The sequence below is a fragment of the Amblyomma americanum genome, chromosome 1, assembly GCF_052857255.1.
Source record: "Amblyomma americanum isolate KBUSLIRL-KWMA chromosome 1, ASM5285725v1, whole genome shotgun sequence".
In the NCBI taxonomy this organism is placed as follows: domain Eukaryota; kingdom Metazoa; phylum Arthropoda; class Arachnida; order Ixodida; family Ixodidae; genus Amblyomma; species Amblyomma americanum.
The window spans coordinates 71390738-71417162 of NC_135497.1; the positions used below are offsets into that span (position 1 = coordinate 71390738).

The 26425-nt window shown below is 44.6% G+C and overlaps 1 protein-coding gene across 6 annotated transcripts in view; it reads right to left on the reverse strand.

The window, feature by feature from the left end:
* Window positions 1-4675: 4675 nt before the first annotated feature.
* Window positions 4676-26425, reverse strand: part of LOC144112994 (uncharacterized) — a 49681-nt gene continuing 27931 nt past the window's right edge. For 3 of the 6 annotated variants that reach the window (XM_077645847.1, XM_077645845.1, XM_077645846.1), the window contains exons 2-4: window positions 17044-17097; window positions 16247-16338; window positions 4676-10113 (exon numbers count right to left, since the gene is read on the reverse strand). In XM_077645847.1, the coding sequence (XP_077501973.1) occupies window positions 9930-10113; window positions 16247-16338; window positions 17044-17073 (306 nt within the window). In that variant the 5' untranslated portion in view covers window positions 17074-17097 and the 3' untranslated portion in view covers window positions 4676-9929. Of the gene's footprint in view, window positions 10579-16140; window positions 16339-17043; window positions 17098-26425 lie in introns of all 6 variants that reach the window. The other 3 variants (XM_077645848.1, XM_077645843.1, XM_077645844.1) reach the window with 3 other exon arrangements.

A 26425-nucleotide genomic window follows, 5' to 3' on the forward strand; every position in this document is an offset into this window, starting at 1 on the left:
ATCGCGACGAGTGATGTGTGTGACGGATGCGGTGCAGTGGAAACACTAGAACACCTGCTCCTTCACTGTACCGCGTTCGCCGATGCTCGTCGCGATATGCTCGCGTCCTATAGGGCGCAGGGCATACTACCAGACTCCATCAAGGCGCTATTGTGGCCGCAGGGCAGTGCGCGCACTCGTGAGCGAACTTTGGTGAGCCTCTGTGCATTCCTCGAACACACGGGCTTGACGTCCCGTTTGTTCTCCGTCAGGTAGTTACACGCAGTGACCGAACGCTCCGCGAGTTCTACCTTGAACGATTAATAACTGGACGCCCCACTCCAGTTGTAACCAACACAGTGCTGTGCGCGTGTGTGATTTAATTCCTCTAAAATGAACTAATCACGCGCACAACCTGGACACATTTCTTATTGTGTAAATACTTTGTACATATTACTTCTCCCTCTATCCTCTCTTCCTGTCCCCTCACCTCTTTCATTTCGTTTCTCCATTCTGCCTGCTATCCTTTATTTCCGCTGCCCCAGCTCAGGTTCTTCACTATCGATGGCAGATGCCGGGGCTAGCAAAAATATTTTCCTTCCTTTTTACTATTATTTTTAATAAAACCACTACCACCACCATCAACTGGGGATGTTCACACTCTTTATCAAACTTTGCGAAATTACCTCAGTGCTCTTGACAGCTGGTTAGGAAGAATTCATCTGTCCCTTAATGTGAAGAAATGCGCATTGTTAGTACTTCCGGTTTCGGTTCCTGTAAATATTTGCCTTGTCTATAGAAATAACATAATTCCTCAAGTACAGACGGCGAAGTATCTCGGAGTAATATACGACACTACTTTATCCTTCCTGCCTGGCGGCCACACACTGAGCAAGTTTCTGCAAAAGGAGTTCGGGCCATTGGCATCGTGAGTAGGCTTTGTAGTGCTAGGTCAGGCATGAGAAGGCATACGCTTTTGATGATTTATAAAATGTACGTCCGCCCAATTTTGGAGTTCGGGTGTGTTTTATTCTCAGGAGCTCCTGCCTATAAACTTCGCCTTCTTGTACTCTCGGAGCGTGAGTCGTTCGTTGCGCCTTTCTCTGGGGCTTCCAAAATATGTCGCCAATGCTGTACTGCACCTTGAGGCGCGAATCCCATCGTTATCAGCTAGGTTTCGCCTTTTAACAGTTCAAACATTTTTAAAATTGTGCGACTCAGCTCTTCACGCCTCCAGTACAATATTTCTTAGTCAACCTTCCGCCTTTTTTAGTGCCGCCTGGTCACGTTTTCATACTCCGCAGATATGTTACGTGCAGTCCCTCCTTGATGCCATAAACATTCATTTCACAGATGTCCGCCAAATGTATAACAACTCATCACCTGTCCAGATTGAATTCGATGACATTTTCCCATCGAATGCAAAGCTGCAGCCCTTCCCGCTTCTTCAGGGTCTGTTGCAGGACCACCTAAGGTCCTCTTCCTCTCAGGTTCTTATTGCTACCGATGCCTCGCAGGATCGCGAAAAGGCAGGTGTGGGAATTCTTTCGCCTTCACTGGGTTGGTCTTTTTCTCTCCGTCTTCCTGACTACACTCCAATTTATCTGGCAGAATTATTAGCAGTAATCTTAGCTTTACGAAAATTAGAAACTACCTTTCCCAGGTCGTGGTTATGACGGACTCTCTGTCCATTTGCTCTTCATTATCCTCACCCACTGAGTCTCGGGCATTACGCCTCTTTAAGTTCCTGATTCCGCTCCATCTAAATTCGGTAAGGTTGCTTTGGGTACCAGGTCACATGGGCTTTCACTTAAACGAGGTTGCAGATTTCTTAGCAAGAGCCTCTCTCTGCGGCCCAATTGTTGATGCCCTGCCAACCTGTGCATATACAGCTGCGGTGAGGTTTCGCAGCTACACAATATTTCAGGAATTTTCTGCCTCGGCTCTTACATCATCTCCCGAATATCAGCATCTTCTGCATCCTTGGAGTAGCAAAGACTGGCGCTCGCGCAGACTAGAAGTCTCTTTCACGCGTTTGCGTTGCCGGGTTCCCCTTCTAAATTCCTACCTTCACAGATCTGGCCTGTCGGCTTCCCCATTGTGCCCTTTTTGTTCCGAGCCTGAAACAATAGATCACTTCCTGCTGTTCTGCTGCCGCTTCTCTCATTTGAGGAAGCGTCTTTTGCAAGTTCCATTTCATCAACTGGGTTTGCCTGTGTCCTCCGCGGTTGTTCTTTCAATTGGCGCTTTTTTGCTTGGACGAAGCGACAGGAGTGAGCGCTCTGCTGTGCAAAATTTCCTTCAAGGAACGCAGCGACTACCATTATGATTTCCTTTTCCCGCTCTCAGTCAGTACGACATTGAAACATTACAGGCAGTGTATACTATTATGCACATTAAGCCATTGTCCCGTCTTCGATCTCCAAGTTAACAGGACCCCTGTCCTTGTGTCTTCCAATCTATCAGCCTACATACTATTACCACTACTTTTCCCGTCAAAACTTTCCTGTATCCAGCAATTAACCGCCTGTGTCTTGGCCACTCCCCCGCAATGGGTATGTGCCAGCAACGTCTGAGGCCTTCCTTCCTACCAGCCACACAAGGTGGGGACCTTGTAGATGACTCCGGTCCTGCACGCACTGAAGGGGTCCTTGTGCTCTTTAGGGCACTCTACTTTCCTCTTCACCCTGCGGCAAAGCTGAGAAGGCTGATTCGGGGCCGAGAATAGAACTATGAACTCTTGCTTTGCCTACAATCTTCCTTAGCCTATGCAAGAAGTTATGTACATACCGGATTACCGCAGTCTTCACCTCAGTACCGCCTCTCGCCTTGATAGAACAGTTGCCCGGAAGTTCTCCGAACAAAACATCTGCAATGTTTTATAACAGATGGGTCGGGTACCCTGCCGATTCCAGCCTGTGCAACCGGGTGCAAAGTCTCGAGCAGATTTTATGCTCACAGGACCTGTCGACTCTACTTTTCACAATGGCCCTGACAATGCCACGTTTCACCAGCTTGGAATGTGACGATGTGAATGGAAGTAGCTGTTTAGCGTGGTTCATACCACCAGCATACGTGCTCTGGGAGAAATTGTCAGAGGTCAAGGAAACGAATTTGCCCTCCAATTGGTGCTTCGTTGGTTACCTTGAGAGGTGTTAGGGTGTCAAAAAATAGGTTAAAATCGTCCGAGGTTATGGTCTGACCCAGAACATTGCCCTTGTAAAGTATTATTAAAGCAGTCAACTAATCAGAACTTTGATGACACCTCTGAGCAGAACATCAGCTAGCTGAAAACCAGGCCAAACATGACGCAATGCAGATTGCTTCTCTTCGGACGAAAAGCTGCTCTTCATAATCTACGAAGGTGGGCTGCAGATAGAACGAAATGTTGGAAATGCGCAGTCATTCTAGAACCTAACAGTCCCATATACATCTCGACGGCTTCGTTCCCTGCGTCGCTAAGGCATGTGGCCAAAGAATAGATTGATATCGATGGACATGGTGCCAATCCCCTTGAGCTGATTCTTTCAAGAACCTTGAAACATCGTGAGGGTTGCAAATAAGGAAAGGATCCTGAATAGTCAATAAGGGCGCCAGAGAACGTTGGAGGTACTTGCCCACTTGGTGTTGCGATGTGTCCCTCTTGGAAACAGTGACGAGAAAAGGTTTCCCTTCTTAATGCGAGTCATGGATGAAAAGAAAACGGCTAGGCTCAGACATCACTTTTTCTTATGGAGATAGCCAGCTTGGTCATCCCCACGTCGGCGCAAAGTCTCGCTGCCGCAGTTCACACTTTTTGCACATTCACATTGAAATGGGCAAAGCTGCTGTTGATGGCCTCAATGGCGTGACACTGGCACTCAGCCTTGGAAGGGAGGACAATGTCGCCTTGTCAGACTCGAGGCTGGCATCATGAAGGCTGGCCGCTACGGAACAGATTGCTACGTCCGTCTTGATCACAGACCTCTTCGTAAGGCGCCATACAGAAGCAAGCACAAGAAGCATAATTGAGCACGAGCAGCAAAGAATAAGGATGCAAGGCTTGTGGATGACTGCACCATGTGCGACATAAAACAGCGGGGGCAATTCTTTAATTTCCAAAGTTATCATTGTTCTTTATTAGAATCGATCTAAGCAAGGGCTTTCATGGTTGCTGAAAGAATGACAGATTTAAAATTTCCTCCAAAGCAACCACTAACACTAATGCAAGTTGGTCAAATCATTTAGGGAAATTTGCCTAGCTGGAGTAGATTTGTAATGAGGGTGTAATTACTAATAAGTGATTAGGATTAAGCCAATCGCAGCCTTACAGGTAAATAAAAGCTATGCAGCTTCCACAGAAGCCTCTTGGTTAAATAAAATTTGTTGACAGAGCGACCGCTCCAGTAAAACAGTGGTCCCGGGTTTGAATCCCGAACCATGACTAATTATTCTTTAACCACGAGGTTTTCGTGGAAGCTGCATAGCTTTCCTTTGTAGCTGTAACGTTCCGCTTCGGTGGATGTCAAGGAGTAATTACTCCTTTATTACCACAGGTTGGTGTGCGACTGTTAAAGCAATTTCATCAGATAGAATAGCCTTGCTATGAAGAACACCACTGAGTGCGGAAGAGAGCAAAAGAAATTCCATTGTCGATGCAAGGCACAATTATGTCTGTGCATGCTTGAAGTATAACAGTGAAAAAAAATGAACCACAGCTTTGTGAAGAAGCAGGCTAACCAAAGAACTGCACTGCTTTTGAGTTTTAATGCACAGTATGTCATGTGAATTGTACAAACAGCCAGAATGTATTCAACATCTTGTAACAGCAAATGCAGTAAATGCTCATGTGCACTAAGCAATTTCACACAATTGACCTAAATTGGAGCTTGACAATACACAAAAGATTAAAATGATGTTTTTGTCTCCAGTATGTAGATTATTTTTTATTTCAATAAGCACAGATCATTGCAACTTATGTGGATAGCCTTTTTAAATAACAAAAAAAAAACAAAGATAGCCTGCTCAAATTGAAATGTTCACAAGCATTTGATTTTCTGACAACCAAAAGAGATTGTAAATAGAATGCTGTGGACCTAATAGTCGACGCATATAATGCCATTATATCCAGCAGAGACAGTGCTCTCAGAAATCATGAGGCAGATGCTGGCGACCTTTTTTCATTAGTTCTCGGTCCAAACAACACTGAGCTCTTAAAGCCTGCAAACTAATACAAAACACATCATTCTGCGGCTGAACACCTATTTGTCCCCAATCGTTCCTGCCACTAACACTGCTTGAATAAACACAAAAATTTTCACAGCAGCAGATGTTCCTGTACTGTCAATTATAGGGGCAGTGATAGTAATGAGCTAATTTAAAATGAACGTCACTTAATATAGCCCACTCAGACCGCAAGATTAAAAAGAAGTGTTGTGCACACTTTGACTCCCCCAAATTTCTTCACTGAGCCAGGCTGACCACTGGCACGAGCCATAAATATTGGGTGTAAAGTCTTTCAAGGTCTCTCTTCAAAAAGTAGCCATGCCATCCCTGTATGCCATGATTTTATGTACGCTCATGCAAGTTTACGAGCTTAGCAGGCTTGCAATCCTTGTTCAGGAAAGACTTAGCCTGACTTTCTGTGTATTCGCTAAAAGCAAAACAAATGTTATCCGAGAAGTCTGTCAAAATGAACACAAAAATAGAAATGTAGACAACAAACAGAGGTTAGCTACCAATGGCTTTCATAAGGCTTTCAGCTAAATCTCATTAGCTTGAACACAAAACAGGAGCTAGCAAAACATATTAATAAGGGGAATCATGGGCCACTGCTATTCCTTGTGCATTGCATCCTTGTGGTGTTTCAAAATATACCTCCTGTAGAATTTCTGTTGGCACAAGTCACATTGGAAGCGCTTTTCACCCTTATGGGATCTCACATGCCTCACAAGGCTTGTCCTATCTGGAAAGCCCATGGGGCACAGCTGGCACTGATATGGCTTTTCACCCGTATGGGTACGGATGTGTGCCACTAAGTTACTCCTCTTTGAAAAGCTGCTACCACAATGGTCACATCGATAAGGACGTTCGCCAGTGTGAGTGCGCAGGTGTGCTACCAGGATACCTTTTTGTGTAAAGGTGCTATCGCAGTGGTCACAATGATAAGGACGTTCACCAGTGTGAGTGCGCAGGTGTTCTGTCAGGTTTTTCTTGAATACAAAGCTGCTACCACACTGGTCACAATGATAAGGACGTTCACCGGTGTGAATGCGCAGATGTGCTACAAGGTTGCACTTTTGTGTAAAGCTGCTATGACACTGGTCACAATGAAAAGGACTTTCATTGGTATGCACTCTGAGATGCTTCACAAGATGGGACTCCTGTTTGAATCCCCTGTTGCAGTGGGTGCATTCGTGCAGGTTCTTTCCTGCCGGTTTGCCCTGGTGGCTACTCATGCCAGGAGTAGATTCCATGCAATGGCTGAGATGGGAAGAATCTTGGCCAGAAGATGCACTGTGTCTGGTCTGCATGACCACAGAACCTGCATTTAAAAGGTAGAATACTTTCAGTAAAATAAAACAACCAACACTTCACCGTTCACTTGGAGCTAGAAATGCGAGATGTCGAGGACGCACTCATCAAAAGCTGTGGGTGTTTACCAAAAGTTCGATAGGTTAACCTTAAGAATTCAGATCAGTTGCGAGACGTCCCTACAGTGAATTCTGCACGCAGTGGAAGAGAAAATTCAGGCTGCTTTAAATATCATCGCCAAAATATAGGTCGGTCATTGTAATCCACGCAAAATCACTGCCTTTCACCCTTGAAATTGCATTAATGGCAACATGACAGTGTCTCAAGTCCACCCATGTGAGCTTGAAGTGCTTTGTTGCTTGTTATGGTACATAACCCATTATTATACATTAATTACCACCTGGTATTCTCTGAGGACCACTAAACAATTTATAATGAAATTTCAGTTATTGGCTTAAATAGCTGTAAAAAGCACTCTGACGTCAAAGCATGGTTACATGTCACGTGAGGTATGAAAAAACTGCAATATAATCGCTGCTTCCATGTTCGTTGCCATTCTGGCTGTTCAGGAAAGTTGGCTTCAGCCCTATAATGATTTAAAATGATGAAGCGGTGAATATATCGGCATTTTTCTATGCCTCCTACGACAGAAAACCACACTTTGACATCACAGCCATCGTTCGGCTATTGAAATGAAACTGAAACATCACGACAGAAAAATATGGTTTATGGGGGTTTAACGTCCCAAAGCGACTCAGGCTATGAGAGACGCCGTAGTGAAGGTCTCCGGAAATTTCGACCACCTGGGGTTCTTTAACATGCACTGACATCGCACAGTACAAGGGCCTCTAGAATTTCGCCATCGAAATTTGACCACTGCGACCGGGATCGAACCCGCGTCTTTCGGGCCAGCAGCCGAGAGCCGTAACCACTTAGCTAACGCGGCAGCCCCGAAAGAAAAATATGATCATAAATGATTTAGCGGCCATAGGTGAATAACACGTGGCGATTCATGCGTAGTAGCGCCTTCCACATCATTGTAGAGAAGAAAACATGCCACCAAAGTTAGGTGTCTATACCCCTTTAATAACTAAACGAGTGGCAATCAGCTATGCTTAGCATATCGCAATTTTTCCCCTTATTTGCTCCTCAGACAGTGTCTATGAGGAGGCCAAGGCTAAAATTTAGACGAGATCATGGCCCTTGTACAAGTCTTCGCTTCAGTGAACAGAATTCACAAGAGTGACAGCTCAATCAGTAGTTCACATATCACACAAAATACCTTCCTGAAAAGAGAATGCAAATAATTACCGTCATTCCCCATAGTTCAGTGAAATAATTATTCAGTATCCTTCATAGTGATCTTTGAATGTCAACCTTCAAGAACTTAAGGAGAAAAACCACACAATTTTATCTGGCAAGTTCTTGCACATAAGGTACACTTGTGTGCAGTCCAATGAAAGCCTGAATGTGAAAGATTATATACACTAAGATACAAGTCTACACAGGCCACAGCTCATTTTGTGATACATACATAGGACAACGAATACAAAATACAATCTCTTACAATAGCTGTGTCAGGCTGTGCAAATTCAGTAGGGTGAGCTTATAAAAAGTGAGTCCCAAAGCAGATTTTTTATTTCTAATTCTATGTGCACAAGAGAGCTATAGTAATGCTCATAAAAACTAATGATTGCCTAAATATTCAGGCATATTGGCAACAGCCATTTTACTGACCTTGTCTGGTTGCACAATTACTGCCTTCATGAGGACAGTACAAGTGTGCCTTATCAGGCTATGAACTCATGAGTATCAGTTATGCAATTAATGACAAAACACACTGGCACAGTAAAATCAGGAAATGAAATCGATACATAATGAATTACAGATGTTCAGCAAAGCAATCAGTATCTTGAGAAAACTAAGATTGTACACAGTATGCCTCATACAGCCAAGTATCGTCTGTTATTAAAAATGCTGCAAAATAGCATGAAAGATGTCAAAAGTGAGGATAAATGCACACAGCAACAAATACTGTTTTCACAGTGCAGTAATTCTATGTGCATGAGGAAAGAACGTCAGTCATTTGTGATCAACCACAAGCCATTTCAGTGTTCTCTTCAGCACTGCCAAAACAATTCTTTGAAACCAGTGACGAGTTACAAACAAAATAACACATAGAATTCAGCACACAATACTGAGAGCACAGGTTTTGCATAGCTGCAGTCTTTACAAAGCCCCAGCCAGCAGACAAAGCAGGAGTGAAAAGTGGTGGAGCCACATAAAATGATGTAAGAGAATTGCAGATTCATGGCTGTACAGCACAATCATCAAGACAATAATTGATGTTATGTCAAACATAGATGCTCCAAAAGGGTTATTATTCCAACACATGCAATTTTTTACCTTTGATAATTCTGCTTTGAGTGAAAAAAACAAAAGGAAGCATAACATGGCAGAAACATGGTATAAATGAAATAATCAAATTGCAGGCTTAAGAGAACGACCAAACATTCTTCATCATAACTGCATTTTGAACTTTCTGATATATGATGTGACACATGTTCTTTCACAATGGCGATCAAGTGATCTTGCTTTGAAACACCCAATAGGGTCCGATTCACCAAATTTAGCACCTAAAATAAAGCCGCCATATTCTCTCATTTGTAACTTTAATTCAACATAAAGATTTGGAACAAATGAGCTTCCTTTGCTAAACGGTGAGCTCCAGCTGCTTAGGTTTTTCTATTCTCCAATCACAAAGTCAACTGACGGTGACATGGAACGTCCTACTGACACCGGCGCACTTTCTTGCAGCAATGTGCAGCATTTCCTGAAAGTTATGACTGCCCTGAAACACACGCCAAAATGACCTATTCTCCTCTGGAATGCCCTTCCAAACCAATCAGACCACTCGCCTCCTGTTCCTCCTTATTCTCGTGGAGTGCTTGGCTTGCATCGATCACTGCAAGACCAGCTGGCCCTCATGCGCCAGGCCTACTCCCTTCTTGGCGCTTGATACTGAGTGACCAAATAATGTGATTCTAATACTAGTAATACTACTAAGTGCACATCAAAAGAGTGCACAGGTTGGAGGGTCGCCTTGACTGCTGTGCACGTCAGGTGTTCAGTATCTCCTACGACTGACGTGGGAACCTGACTGAGAGCTCAGTGGAAACTGTTCAACCAATGTGCACCAATGGCTTGTATTCCACGACTCTCGAGCCAAAAATATAGAACAAGGTACCCCCCAGCCCCACAAACAGCTGAAGAGACCCCTGTGCAGCCATCTATTACTCCTGTTATTCCCTCTCATTTTCAAAACCTATTGTCATTCCTGTGGAAAGAACTATATTGCTTACGAAACAAGTTCAATAAAAAAGATTTCTGCTTTCAGGGTGATGCCCATTTCATTGCACGATTTAGATCCCTGTGATTCAGACAATTACATGAAAACCATTTTGATTCCACTCTGACTGTATACACAATGCACTGAGATCACTGCACATGCAATCTTCAAGACTATGAGCACGAAGCAATGGAGTCATAGAAAGCTCGCCGGTGCGGTATTGAAGGTTTCTTCCTCTGGAACCATGTATGCATTGGCTTTTCAATAGTGGCCTGCAAAATAATGAAGAACAAACGAGAGTCACTACAAAAAGAAAAAATCCCGCCAGCAGCGGTGCCAGTCTGCTTTCGTATAAATGACAATGCACAAAGCAGCAGTGAGAATTCACAAAAACCACATCTGTCTGCACATTCTGTCATTTTATTACTTCTGCAGATACCAAATGTGAAAGGATCTGAACAAGAAAAAGAAGTGCACCTGGCATTGTGCAGCAAAATATGAGAACGAGCTTTGAAACTGATGTTTTCTATCATGCTAAAATGCAATGTCAACTGTGGTATTTTTAGCACAGCTGGTCAGGATAGTTCTTTTGGCAAAGACAGATGGATTCTCATGCACCTAAATTCACACATGCAAATAAATAAAGGTAAGTTTCTGCACAAGTTCGCAGCACTCGGTTGCATTCGAAGGTTCTTCCTCAGGCATACACTCTGTCTTCGTAACACTGGTTCCCATGCCTGCAAATTGAAACAAAGCACAATAGCCAAAGCAGGAGACTCCAAAGGAACAACACTGTTTATATGCTGTGTGTATTGAGCATGTATATTGCTTGAAAGGCACCACATTCTGTTTATGGCCTAATGAGTGAGCAATAACCGATACTACTACTGGGTATGTGAATTTACAGCCTTTCAACCGTTAGGCATCCAGAAAGTAAGGGCGGGAAGCAGCTTGAAAGGTTCATTCTTGGCAGATTCTATTCCCTGGCATACGTTGGCCTAGAAAGTCAAGTAGAGCAGACAGAAAAAGGAAAGAAAAAACCCAACTGCAACTGGTGGAAGTGCCTATATGTTCTGTACATTTAACAATCATAATTGCCATCTAGGTGTTGATTTCAAGAGCAGATTAGTTAACTTCAAACCATGAGTAATGATGGTTATCTGTGGAGCAGCAGTGCTTATAAAGAGATATGCATTGGGTACAATGGAATGATTTTTTTACTGGAGGAGGGACACATTTTATCATAGTGTGAAAAGGATCGCAGGTGAAAGGGAGGACTTCTATGCCTGAAAACCTGTTAAAATGCCGCTACCAAGCTTTATAAACCTCCAGAGTGGACATAGAATTGCGTGGCACATAACATAGCATTGCCTTTTCATGCCTGTCATAGTAAAGCTGCCCGACTGTATTGAAAACCGCAGCAAACTCACTCCATGATTAGGTGTGTGATTAATATCCCATGAAAATGCCTTCATGAGAGAATAAATGAACGTAGTCTGTTTTGCCAGCACCCGAGAAGATCATTGGGCCAAAATTCTCCCAGGACACGTAACTGATTAAGTATGGGAATAAATTGCTGTTCTTAGCCTTGTATTTTTGCAACACCTGTGTATTGCAGGATCAGCAGATTATCTCGGCTGAAAAAAAGAACTCGCAATAAATACTACCTAGCACAGCCAAAAGTACAAGCAATGAACTGAGCTCAAATCCAACCAAAGACCGTAAACGTAAACTCCGAAGTGGTCCGCAGCATTATATAGGCACTGCCAAATCTAGACCTGTCATTGTCACGAATTACCCAGAAGGGTTCTGCTGTGCCTAACTGAGCACAGAGTCCGAAATTCAGAGCATAACAATGCACAGTGAGAGGATATAAGCCTGAGGATATTATCTGCGCAGTTTGGAAGCAGTTGTCCATGCAGGTTTTTCCTCTATGATCTAGCAGACTGTCTCCGGCAAACCTCTTTGATTTGCCTGCAAGATAACACACAGAAAAGCAGAATGTGCACAAGAAAAAGTGTCAGTTACACAAACCAGGGTTTAAAAAGCAGCCACTTGTGCATGGTTAAGGAAGAGAATATTTAGCGTGATCAATAGGCACCATAGGCCCTTAATGTCTCAGCAGCAGCCATCAAAATCCAAGAATACATTTAATCTTGCGATAAACCCACGTCAGCAGAAAGACTACTCCCATACACACGAGGCCCGTGGTGTGATGCATCTAGGGAACGCTGATGTGATTTTAGATGCAGACAACTGGCTAAGGTAAAACTCAGATCCACCACATCAAGGAAGTGCCACAACCCAGCAGAGTCAAACCTAAATTGCACATCATACATGTTGCAGCTGTTGCCTATTTTATCAGCACAACATGCACTATGCATTTCAAAGCAAAGCTATCCTTGTGGATGTCATCTCCGAGGCAAATTTGGAAAGACAGTCGATAATATGCAGTCATAACATAATATGCAGCTCGTACCCCAGCAGCAAAGTGCCGTTGCCTGCACATGTTATGTACAAAAGTGCTCCCATAACTAAGCCTACAAGCTGAAAGAAAATTTTCATTGCATTCCTACTGAAAAAGAAACTGGAGGGGACACTTTAGCCCGACATTAAAGCTAGGAGGCAACAGGGTTACTGAGTCAGTATGTGGAATTGGTCGTTCTCTACTTTACGTTAAGCACAGTAAGGCAAATGGGATTCAAGTGCTCTACCAGTTCAATTTTCACTTTTCTGGTGTTCATTGGAGGCAGCTGTTCGGATAGCTATAAAAGGTTAATGCTCATATATGAGGAATTGCTCATTCTCAAGTTTACATTCATAGATCCCTAGAAGTCCTCATACTACTAGTGCAGTGGCAGAGCTGTTAAGCGAGGCACCACTGCCTTACTATGGCAGGTGCTACCATCAGTGCGACTTGTTTTGCTTGGGCCTCTCCCCACACAACCTCTTGCGAACCTGTCACTGTCAGCAGGTTGCTAGGTGTATGTGCACACACACACACACACACACACACACACACACACACACACACACACACACACAAACTGGGCAGGTTCCCCACAACCCAGCGGGCAGGTGGCACCAACCATTGAGCAGTCTGGCACAAAGCAGGGTTCAGGCAAGTATACAGACAAACACGCAATGGCTAAATGCTGGGAATGACCATTATAGGTGCTAGCTTATAACAGACATCAACATTGTTTAATATGGCAGGTAGCCCTGCATTTTGAACTAGACCATTTAGTGCAATCAAAGGGTAGCACACATTTTTCATTCCTGGCTTGTGGGTTTAAGACACGGAAAAAGAGGTTCTAGAGTTGTATGTCATGCGAGCATGCACAGGGGGACGACCTCCATATAAAAAAAATGTTTAGTGCTATACAGTAACTAGTGGCTTTTTGTACCAGTTTTTGACGCAAGCTGCTGGCTACAGTAATCAAGATATGGCTCACCAGCTTCCACAAGTCACTATAGTGCACCGTGAACTGTTTTCAGGCATGCCGATGCAGAAATCATAAAGGACTACACTTTCCAAGGCAACTCGAGAAATAACTTTCTTTTGTTATGCAATTAAGGACACAGAAGATCATGTACATATCAGAAGAACTGCAAACGGTGCAATCTCTACGAACCTGCCATCTTTTACTAAAACATGCTACAAGAGAAATAAAGTGTGGAAAGCTCAGTGGAGACCGAGTCAGTGATATTGTCATGGCTGAAGACACACACACAATAAATTTAGATAGGTTAATGTCAGTCCCACCCTTTCAGCCTGTAAAGTGTTTACTTGGAACACAGATGCACATGTTAAAATAGCCGGCTTAAAAGATAATTCCGGCAAGTTTCAGCTAAGGAAATTAGTCTCCAATTGCAGCTATACATTTTTCCAGCTTTAGAGGTTAACGCGTGAACAAGGCCGAATCTGTCCTGACTGGGCGGTGGTGCAAAGACGAACCACATTTTTACTGGCACGCAATGCAATAGTGATATTCCCCAAGTCACTCACAATTCCCCATTCTCTGTGGACACATGAATTTCTTCCTCCGAAGCGTTGCCTTCTTCGCACAGACTAATAACACACAAAAAGGAATACGTAAAGCACCACACAGTGCAACTGGAACCGGTGATGCAAGGATTTTCTGCTAATGTCGATCAAGCTTGTGTCATCATAGTTTATGAGCATGGTTAGCATGGGCCTGTTTAAATAAACAAACACTTTGAAGACCTCATGGAGAACCTAGATTAACTATATCTTGTGAAGCAGAAAGTTTTATCTGTGCATAAGGTATTGTTGATTGGAAACTGTGAGCTTCAAAGAATAACATTGCTAAACATTGCGAGGACTGCACAATGAGCAAAAAATAGAAAAATGGTGTCATCTTTTTTAATTTACCGAGAAGGTTATGATAGTTTGTTAGTGATGTATGCAAGGGGTTGTCTATGTAAAAGAGCGGCTGCTGGGAGTACAAAAAGTTAAAAAATTGTCTCCAAAGCAACAAGCAAAACAGCAGTATGGCCAAATGATTGATGGGAATCCTGAAACATGAAGTATATTGTAACAAGGAAGTAATCAGTCATTGGCATCGACACCAGCACAGGCATATGGCTACAAAGGAAAGCTGTACAGCTTTTACAGACGCTTCATAGTTAAGCTTGGTTTATGGTGATTTAACGTCCGAAAGCGACTCAGGCTATGAGGGATGCCGTAGTGAAAGGCTTCAGAAATTTCGATCACCTGGGGTTCTTTAGCGTGCACTGACAAAGCACAGTACACGGGCCTCTAGAATTTCGCTTCCATCAAAATTCGATCGACACAGCCAGGATCGAACCGTCTTTCGGTTCAGCAGCCGAGCACTGTAACCACAGAGCCACCGCGGTGCCCACTCGTAGTTAAGGAAAAATTTGTTGGTCGAGCAACCGCTCTGGAGAAGTGGCGGTCCCAGGTTCGAACCCTGGCCCAGGGCGAATTTTTCTTTAACCGCAAGGTTTCTGCAGAGGCTGTATAGGTTTCCTTTGCAGCTGAACGCTCCACTTGGGTAGATGCCAAGGAGTAACTGCCCCTTTATTACTACAAGATGGCGTTGCACTATAAACCAATGCCATCAGACAGAACAGCCTTGTTGCGAGGAACAGCACCGAGTGCTGACGAGAGCAATAGGAATTTTGTCCTAGATACAAGGCACAATGATGTCTGTGCATTTCGACGTATAATAGTAAAAAAAAGAACACCTTTTTGAAGAAGCAGGCTAACCAAAGAAGTGAACTTTTTTGAATTGTAACTGACAATATGCCAAGTAAGGAAGTTTTACAAAGAGCCAGAACACATTGAACATTTTGTAATGGAAATCACAGTAAATGCTATTGTGCACTAGGCAGTTTCACACAACTGACCTAGATTAGAATCTTTACAATACACTACAAGATTACAATATTTTTCACCTGCAGTATGTAGAGTATCTCATTTTTCAATAGCCATAGACCATGGCAGCTTATTATCATGAACACCTTGCATGAATAGATTAGCCTTTTTCAAGGGGCACTAACACATCAAATATAGCTGAATCAAAGTGAAATGATCTTGAACAGCTGATATTCTGGCAACCAAACAGATTTAAAATGGAGTGGACCTAATATTCCACAAGCATTATGCAATCTATATCCAGCAGATGCAATGCTCTGACAAAGATGCAGATGTTGATTTTTTTTGTTAGTTTTTGTTCCAGACAACACAAAACTCTATAAACCTGGCAACTAAAACAAGACGTATCAATTTTATGCTGGACACCTACATGTCCCCACTTGTTGCTGCTACTAACACTGCTTGAGTAAACACAGATTTTCACAGATTTTCCTGTGTGTCAGCTATAGGGGCAGTGATATTAATGAGCAAATTTATAATAAACTTGTACACAAAACTGCAGCCAGCTAAACATATTGATGAAAGGCATCATGGACCACTGCTATTCTTTGTGCATTGCATCCTTGTGGTGCTTCAAATTTTCCCTCCTACAGTGTCTTTTGGCTCAAGTCACATTGGAAGGGCTTTTCACCGTTATGGGATTTTACATGCCTCAAGGCCTGAACTATCTGGAAAGGAAATGGGGCACAGATGGCACTGAAATGGCTTAGCACCCATGTGGGTACGGATAACACCAGGCTGTTTTTCAGTGCAAAGCTGCTACCACAATGGTTGCAATGATAAGGATGTTGACCAGTGTGAGTGCGCAGATGTGCTTCCAGGTTGCCCTTTTGTGTAAAGCTGCTACAACACTGGTCACAATGAAAAGGACTTTCACCGGTATGCACTGAGATGCTTCACTAGATCGGCCTTTTGTTTAAATCCCCTGTTGCAGTGGGTACATTCATGCAGGTTCTTTCCTGCCGGTTTGCCCTGGTGGTTACCCATGCCAGGAGGAGCAGATTCCATGCAATGGCTGAGATGGGAAGAATCTTGGCCAGGAGATGCACTGTGTCTGGTTTGCATGACCACAGACCTGCATAAAGGTAGAATACTTTCAGTAAAATAAAACAACCAACACTCCACTGTTCACTTGGAGCTATGGCTAGATGAATGTGGAGGACACACTCATCAAAAGCTGTGGGTGTTACCAAAAGTTTTAATCAGTAGATAAGCCTTAAGGAGAATTCAGATCAGTAGCAAGAAGTCTCTACAGTGAATTCTGCATGCAGTTGAAGAGAAAATTTAGGCTGCTATAAATATCATCATTGCCAACAACATAGGTCAGCCATTGTAATGCATGCAAAGTCACTGCCTTTCACCCTTGCAATTGCATTACTGACGTCATGTCACTGCCTCAAGTCCATCCAAGTGAGCTTAATAACTAAACGAGTGGCAGTTAACTATGTTTAGCATGTTTTTTTTGCTTTATTTTCTCAGATAGAACTATGTTTAGCATGTTTTCTTGCTTTATTTTCTGAGAGAGCACAAGAGGAAAAAAAGGCTAAAGGCTAAAAGTCTGACGAGGCCTTGACGCCTATACAAGTTATCGCATCAATGAAGAGAACTCATATGGGTGGCAGTTCGATCAGTAGTTCACATATCACACAAAATATTTTAAAGGCAACTATCACAGTCATTCACCACGATTCACTGAACTGCACCTTCTGTGCCCTTCACACTATTTATTGAAAGACAACCTTCAGAAAAGCAGGAATGGAGAAAAACTGCAGATTCTAACCTGCTGAGTTCTGCCCAGGAAGTTCGCCATGTTTGCAGTCCCTGGAGCTCAAGCCTGCACATGAAAGCCAGATCATATCCACTGAGACAAGTCTACACAAGCCACAGCTCATTTCATGTTACGTGCATGAAACGGTGGGTATACAACAATTTCTCATCTAACAGCTGTGGCAGGCCATGTCAATTCAGGACAAGATTAAAAAAAGTGAATTCCAAATCAAACATTCCAGACTTCTTGTTCTACTTGCAGAGAACCACACTTACGCTCACAAAAAACTGATGATTGGCTACAAATTAAGACATTAGATTCAAGTCAATGGCCACTTTACTGACCTGTTCACGAGCACAATTACTGGCATCATGGGTAAGAGCATAAGTCTACCTGTGCAGGCTCATCAACTCATGCGAGTAAGTTATGCATAATGACACAACACATTCCTACAGCGCTTCTTTTCTTTACTGAACTTATACTATTTCCACTGCACATGGAAAAAACTTTCAGACAATTGCTACTGGTAGAAAAGCCGATTACAGCTGCCCAGGAATGTTGCCAATTTTCCTTAACATGTTTCCCCCTGCAGTGTCTCCAAAAGTGATATTAACCAAGTAAGAAGCACCACATCTGAGAATCGACACTACTGTGTCTCAAGTGCAGTTATAGCATACCATATTTACTCACGTAAGACCTCCGCCCATAATTCTGGGATGAGAAATTGGGGAGATGAAAAGAAACTGTCATGACCAAGTTTCTCAATGTGCTACTTTATGGTAATCAGTAAATCAGTGCGCTGCCTGGAGGGGTTTGACAGGCTTTTTCAAAACCACGGATGGCACAGAGAAGACCAATCCCTGGCAACATGCTGATGAGGGGAGCTCAACGGACAGCAACGAGAGTGGAAGTTGATGATGACAATAAATTCAAAAGGTGCAAGGGCAGCTTTAGCCAAAGAGCACCATAGCATGAGGCACTTTCGTCTATATAAGGTGGGGTGAAAGACCTATTTCCAAGCATTACATCCAGTATAAGCCAGGGGGAAAGCGCCTGTACAGTATGGAACACTGTTAAAGGAAACATGCGGTCGCGTGAAGTTGACTTCCCGCAAGGCGCTGCTGCGGAAACCCGGAAAGAATGCCAAGCTGATTATGGTCCGGAGTTTTTTTCGGCATTCCGTCCCCATGCATGGATTTCATTTTTCACACCCATAACGCATCTATTACTTCTTCTCGCTGCTGAATTGGCTTTTTCCATTCTGTGGTCGCGTTTCGTGCGAAATAAGCAACATATTCTCCGGGCTAGATAATCCACGTGTGAGTGACTTGGTTCACATGCCACTCAATGCGTACAGTACATGTACATACAAAAAATTCCGGACCATTATCAGCTCGGCATTCTTTCCGGCTTTCTGCAGCACCGCCTAGTGGAAAGTCAACTTCACGCGAATGCCTGTTCCCTTTAACAGTGTATTATACTGTACATTATCACTGGTGGGTGCTCAGTGGCACTGGGATTTGAACCCGCACACCCTGCAGAGGATCCAGCTCATATGACAAGGCCTTGACTGCAGAGAGAGTGAATGTGGAAAATATAGTGAATAAAACTGCAATTTGTCACCTCCTAGCTGCTGCATTATTCTCAGTACAATCGCAGCAGCAACACATTACTTTTACAGGCATTTTAAAATTCATGAAGACTTGACTTTTGTCAGAGCCCCAGTCGGGCAAAACTAAAAAAGAACACTGCAGGCAAGTGAGTCTTGCAAAACTGGAGCTGCCTTGTGCCACAGTGTGTAACATCAATAAAGTAAAGGGTTACACAGAAACAGTTAGCAAGCAATTCTTTACAAACAGCTTCGCAGAGTAAGTAAAAAATTCCAACAAGAAGTTGATTGAATGTCCATCCCAATGGGCAATAAAACAGCTTTGGACGCCTTGCAGACATTTAGGACATCCAAAGGATGTCCATGGGACAGCCAGCAGAGTATCAATGCCCAGTGGGATACCACCTCCATGAATTGAAATTCGTACATAATGAAATACAGAGGCGCAGAAGAGCATTCACTATCGCGAGAAAACAAAAAACTGTCACAGTGCATTCCATACAGATATATTGCCGCCTATTAAAAACGGCTCAAAACAAAATGCAAGATGTCAGAGTGTGGACTGAATGCAAAAAGGAATGAATACTGTTCTGACAGTCAGTAATGCTATGCGCCTCAAGAAAGAAGGTCAGTCGTTTATGAGCAACCAAGAGCAATAACAGAGTACTCTTTAGCAATGGAAAGAGAATTCCCAGGCCAGTAAACAGCAGCAAATAACATACCATGTAGAATTCACCACACAATGCCTAGAGCACAAAACTGGCAGAGCTACTCTCTTCACAAAGCCCCAACCAGCAGAAAAAGCAACAGTGCAAGGTGATGGAGTCGCACTGAATAACGTAGGCAACAATTTGCCCATTCAAGGCTGTACAGCTCAAGAATAAAGATAAAAATTGATGCACCAAACACTGATGCACCAAAAATGCCATTATTTCAGCGCATTCAATTTTCACCCTTGATATTTGATCTTCCAATGAAAAACAGAAAATAATATAGTATAACTGAAAGAATCAATCCGTATACTACTGAGACACGTGTGATCTCCAGCTGCCTATTTTTTATCTATTCTACACGTAACAAAGTCAATTGACAATCGACTCTGACACCAGCACACTTTCTTCCAACAGTATGCGACATCTTTTGACAGTTATAACTGCCCTGAAACACATCCCAATTTCACCCATTGTCACCTCTAATTCCCCATGGCTAGAGGCCCGTGTACTGTGCGATGTCTGTGCACGTTAAAGAACCCCAGGTGGTTGAAATTTCCGCAGCCCTTCACTACGGCGTCCCCTCATAACCTGAGTTGCTTTTGGACGTTAAAACCTGTAAATCCCAACCAAACCATTAAACCTCTTCGCCTCCCCTCTCGACCTTTTTCTTCATGGAGTGCCTGATATGCCTTGGATAGCTGGAAGACCACCTGACATTTGTGCACCAGGCCGACTTCATTTCTGGCGCTTGATTTTTAGTGTTCAAATAATGTGTTTCTAATACTGCTACTAAGTGCACATCACAAGAATACACAGGTCGGAAGCTCTGCTTGACGGCTGTGCATGTCAGGTCTTCTGTATGTACCACAACTGAAATAGGAACCTGAGAGCTCAATGAAAACTGTTCTCCCAAAGCACAACGATTTCTGCTCCAAGACTCTTGAGCCAAAAGGAAAAAAAGAACTTCGTGCCCCCTTATCATCAGCAACCCCTGAAGCCACAACTATGCAGTGATCCATTATTCCCTCTCTTTTCCAAAACCTGTTGTCATTCCTGTGGACTTATATTTACGAAACAAGTTCAATAAACAAATTTTCTGCTTTGAGGACAGTGCCCTTCTCCTTATCATTCAGATCAAGCAACTACATCAAAACAATTTCTATCCAACTTTGTACGTAGACACAATGCACTGGGATGACTGCACATGCAATTTTCTAGGTTGTGAGCATGAAGCAATAGAGCCAGGTGTGGTATTCAAGGTTTTTTCTGTGGAAGCTTGTATGCATTGTCTTTTCAATAATGGCCTGGAAAATAATGAAGAAAAAGAGTCACTACAAAAGAAATCCCACGAGCAGCGGTGCCAGTCTGCTTTCGTATAAATGACAATGCACAAAGCATAAGTGAGAATTCCCAAAAACCACATCTGACTGCACACTCCGTCATTTTATTACTTCTGCAGGGTCAAATTATGAGAACGAGCTTTTGAAACTGACGTTCTCTAACAGCTAAAATGCGATGTCAATTGTGATACTTTTAGCCACAGCTGTCTTCAATAGTTCTCCTGACAGAGCCAGATGGATTCTTATGCACCTAACTTTGCACAGGCAAATAAATGAAGGTAAGCTCCTGCACAATTTTGGTGCAGTAAGTTGCTTTCAAAGGTTCTTCAGACATGTAGGTATGCTTTGTTCTCATAATACTGGTCCTCATGCCTGCAAATCGAAACAGAGCATCGCAGCATGAGATTTCTCCACACAACAGCATTGTATATTTGCTTTGTGCACTCAGCGCGTATAATGGAGCAGGCACTTAAGTGTCTAAAAAGGCATCTCTTTATGTTCATAGCTTAAAGGGGTTGGGACATCAAATATTGAGGCTATATTAAGCTTGTTATAGGCTTCCTCTGTATGTAAGGTCACCTATAGCGAAGTGTTGGATGCAACAAACACTTAAAATATATTTTAATTGAGCTCCAAAGAGTCCCTAAGTGCTCTTTCTCTCGATGGATGCCCATCGCTAGTGCTATAGATGGTGACGTAGAGTCCTGGGAACGATATCAGTAAATAGCCGTGACATCACAACACAGTAACGTGACGTACTCTGAACGGCGACACGCGACATCAGCGAGGCGCTGCTTCGGCGACTGAGTGATCGGTGTGCTGATCAGCATATATGTCGTTGCTGACACACCAGCCCGTACCTTATATCGGCGGCCAAGCGGACCTTTCACGTCAATGAGACGATGACTCTCTTGTTTGCACCTTCTCCATAATACAAAAGAGCGAAACGAGCAACTACATTTCATATGTTCACCCTTCGGCTCGGCTGCAGTACGAATAGTCCTAGCAAGTCTGCCGGGTTCATATGTGCGATGTCGGCGATTGTGGAGAGCAAGTTGACAAGTTTTAGCGGATACATATGGTCATCAAGTGTGCTTTTGACAACAGTGACCTTAAATCGAGGATTGGTTACATCTTAGGACGCAAATATATCAAACGTGAAGTGCCGCTGCTAGGCGGTGTGGCTCAGTCTGTCGGTCAATGCTGCAGGCGCCCACCACGGCAGATACGTCATCCTCACTTGAAGGCAACAAATTATGCCATTTTGTTTATCTCAAATGAGTGCCAAACATACCTCTAGATAAACCAATTTAAATTCAACTACTGGACATCGAAAAAAGCAAAAACGCTACAGCGAGTCGGAAACACCGGTGCTACGCGTTGTGCACAACCTGGCTATGAAGCATTCCCTAGGCTGGTGCTTCACATTCTTCGGCGATTCTAGCAGTTATCGCACTGCGCAAACAAGTAAACCCGCAGCCAGCGCAAAAGAGATGAGCTTGCTTAACCTAAGTGAAATGCAGCTTGCAATTCCTGCCGAAATAACGCGCAATTGCTGCCTGTACACAGATGCAGATATGTAAACAAAAGTGGCGCAGAGATGCAGTCGTCGTTATGGTCGCATTCCTGGAGGAGTTACGTACCCGTGTGGTAACTGCTGAATCCTGTACAATTGTCTGGAAGCATTCATTTAGCCAATACATGGACTGTCTGCTAAACAAGCAGCAGATACATCGATCAGCAGCCACGGGACCCTGAGCAGTCTCGCAGTGCAGCTGCGCAGGCGGAGCGAAGTGAAGACAGAGACGGGTATATTGCTCGGTAGGAAAAGTGAGGCATCGTATCACTGTAATGTGACCAGGGTCAGCTATGGGCCACTGACACAGATGTCCGCCGAGCATCGGCGTGGCAAAGCGAAATAGAACGCTGAAACCGCGTTGGCATACGTGCTATGGCAACTGAGATCGGCCGAAGTGAGCCGCTTGGTTTCAGGATTTCGTTCCTCGCTCACTTGGTTTTTCTTAACATAAGCAGATTCGCAGTCCCGACCAAGTTTGTCGGCTTATGATTTCGAAAGGCGCTGCTATGCACAGCATGTGTATGAGAGCAGACGACACAGCAATATGTGCGTCACAATTTTTGGGGCCAATGTGACCCGGCTTGCTGCTTTTCCCTGATCGTGACATCGCAGCACACCCCGGAGCTCAGAAACCGAAATCGCTCAGTATAAATAATTCAATAAAAAATTATTTACAGTGCATATATGAATCAGGCAGCGTGTCACGCGTCCTGGGGCAATACGCAACGTTTGAAACAAATAACACGCCAACCAAAAATTTGGCGTCTCCCCCATTTAATGCGTATGCATTACCAGATGCTACAACAGAGTATGTGAATTTACAGCCTCTCAACAGTAAGACACCTAGAAAGCAAGGGCTGGAAGCAGTTTGAAAGGTCCAATGTTGGGAGCTTGTACTTTGTGGCCGACACTGATCTGCAAAGTCAAGTAGAGGAAAGACAGAAAAAGTAAGGAACAAACCCAACTACCGCAAGCGGAAGTGCATAAGTGTTCTGTAGATTCAACAAACATTAATTGGCACCCCAGTGTTGATTTCAAGAGGCACTTAGTTAACTTCAACAGCCATGGGTAATAGTGGCTATTCCACTCCTTCATTGGGTATGTGATTAGGATCCCAAGAAAATGTATATACGTGAGAATAAAGAGCAGTCTGTTTTGGCAGCACCCAAGAATATCATTGGGCTGCGATTCTCCCAAGAAACGCAACTGATTCGGTATTCAGGGGATGATGGGAACAATTTCCTTTTCTCAGCCCTGTAAGTTTGAGACCCCTATATATTGTGGCACAGCGGATGATCTTTGCTGTAAAAAAAAAAACTCTCAATCCACGCAGCTCAACAAAGCCAAATACGATATCAATGAACAGGACTGAAATGGCACAAAAAGTCGTAAACGTAGGCATCAAAACAGTCTGCAGCCCATATACAGGTGCTGGCAAATAAAGACCCCTTGAGTTCTTATCACAAATTACCCAGGAGGGTTGTGATGTGCCCGATTTAGGATGCGGTCATCAGAAATTAAGAGCACGAGATACACAGTTCAAAAGGATATGAGCATGCGGATATTTCCGCAAATATTTGCAGTGTTTGTTCATTCTTCAAATCTGCTGCCAAACAACTTTATTGCTTTGTTTGCGACGCAAGATGCGACTAGATTTATCTCGATTGATCGCAGCCAGGCAGAGCTGATTCTACGTTGTTCCGGAATGTTCTTTAACTTTGCACGCTTTATCTCGAAAGTTCGCTATCAACTTTAAATTGAGCACAGCTGACAGCGGCGGGCATTCTGTTCGACGACCGCCGAGCATGCTTGTCGCTTCGCCGCCGCCGAGTGATTCAGTCCATTTTGGGTGCAAGTCAGCCCAATAAACAGTTTTCTTTTAGAAGACATTTTGTCCGTCTTCATCGCTGCTTCGACTGCCGTCACCACTACGTGACATCTGGTGGAGGTGCTGGGTAGCCTTCCATGTTCCGGACGCCCCTTTCAAGACGTGAAGCCAGCCCTCAGAGCTTCGCCCCCTATGACGAGCCAGCAGCTCAGCGAACCAGCCGACGTCTCCAGATAGAGGAGCCTGAATTCAGGACCTTGCCGGACTGCACCAGAGAGCGAAAAGACGCTGCTACAAGCACCGCAACCTGGCCGAAGATATCAACACCGATCATACTGCAGCAGCCGCAGGTGCCGCCAACTTTCAATGGATCCCTAGGCAAAGACCTTAAAGAATGGTTGGACCAATTTGACCGCGTGGCGTCATTCAACAAGTGGGATGATGCGGCTAAAATTGGACACGTGTTTTTTTCATTGGAGGGCTTCGCACGCACGTGGCACGAAAACTACGAGTCGTCCCTTACGACATGGGAGCTATTGAAGAGAGAACTATTAAAGGTATTCACCAGTGTCGTGAGAAAAGAAAGAGCCGAACGACTCCTCGAGTCCAGGATCCAGCTTCCGAATGAGCCCGTCCGCAGTTACGTCGAGGAGATGAAGCGCCTATTTCGCCGCGCCGACCCCGAGATGACCAAGGAAAAGAAAGTTCAGTTTTTAATGCGCGGCGTAAAAAAACAACTCTTTGGCAGCCTCGTCTGCCAGCCGCCAAAAACAGTCGAGGGATTCATGCAAGGGGCCTGCACGATTGAGAAGACCCTCGACGTCCGAGCTCGGCAGTACAATCGCCCTTCCTCTGCCTGTGCAATCCGTTCGGACACGATGGCCACCACCAGCGACAGCTTGCGGGAAGTTGCCCGCGAAATCATCCGAGAGGGGCTACGCCGATTACTGCCATCCTCCCCACAGACACAAGCAGCGACTCTGATGGATGTGGTACGGGAAGAAGTGCAACAGGCACTTGGTACCCCGACGGCCACAGAACCCCGGGCTATGACCTATGCCGCTGCTGTAAGGACTTCTCAGCCCCAACGACAACCCCTGCATCCTGTCCGACATGAACAACTTGTTCCCGAATGCCACCTCCCTGCCCCCGCCCGCCCAGCCTACGATCGATGCTCAAGCCCTAGGAAATGCGACGCCTGGAGGACTTCTGACAACCGGCTGTTGTGCTTCCATTGTGGTGAGGTCGGCCATATTCTTCGTCACTGCCCATACCGATGTATCGGTCTTCGAAGATTTTCCGTTAACGCCCCACGACCACACTTCGGCCAACGTCCGCACGAAATCGACGAGTACCTGTGTCGAGAGGAGCACACACCAATCCGCTTTTCGTGCTCGCCATCACCGTCAACCTCGCTCTTTGCGTCAACACGCCGAAACTACGCAGCCGCGGTACGAGGAAGGTCTCCCAGCCCCCGTAGGGGAAACTAAAGACAGCAACGTCTGGAGGTGAGGTTGCTCCCGAGCGAAGCACCGAAGATCCTCCACCGACCACGCCCCATGAAGACGCTGCACCCGCGACGCCGCTTGAAGAACCGACACTCGCTGCACCGACGCCACACAAAATGACAACCCCGACCACGACGCAAACTGCCTTCAAAACGACGACACCACCCAGAAAAGCTTTGGCCACACGGCCCACCCGCAACTCTCATGCACGACGAAGCCGTGACCCGACGCCGAGAGCGACATGCAATGCAAGAGCCAGGACCTCCGACTTAGAAGTGACTATCGACGGCCGGAAATTTACCGCTCTAGTCGACACAGTAGCCGATTACTCGGTGATGAATGGAACATTCGCTGCGTATACGAGAAAAGTCACAACGGCTTGGGACGGCCCACACATTCGCATCGCAGGGGGCCACCTCATTATGCCATCAGGACGATACACAGTGCGAATGACCATCAAAGGACATACCTATCCTGCGACCTTTGTTGTGCCACCGCAATGCTCCCGCAAAGTGATCTTGGGTATGAATTTCCTTAATGAGCATCAGGCGATCATCGACCTTCGATCCAAGATGATCATGCTTTCGACATACGAAGCCATTGCTTCGATAAAAACTCGGGAAAATCACGTTGCCCTTATTGTCCTGGAGGAAGAACAGAGCATCCCATCCCGTTCAAGCGTTATCGTGACCGTAGGCGCAACGAAAGCCATTCACGCTGAAGCCATCATCGAGGGGAACATGCAGTTGCTTCTAGACCGAGGAATTAGCATCACAAGAGTCATCGCACGTTTCCGCAATGGCCAGGCCAAGTGCTG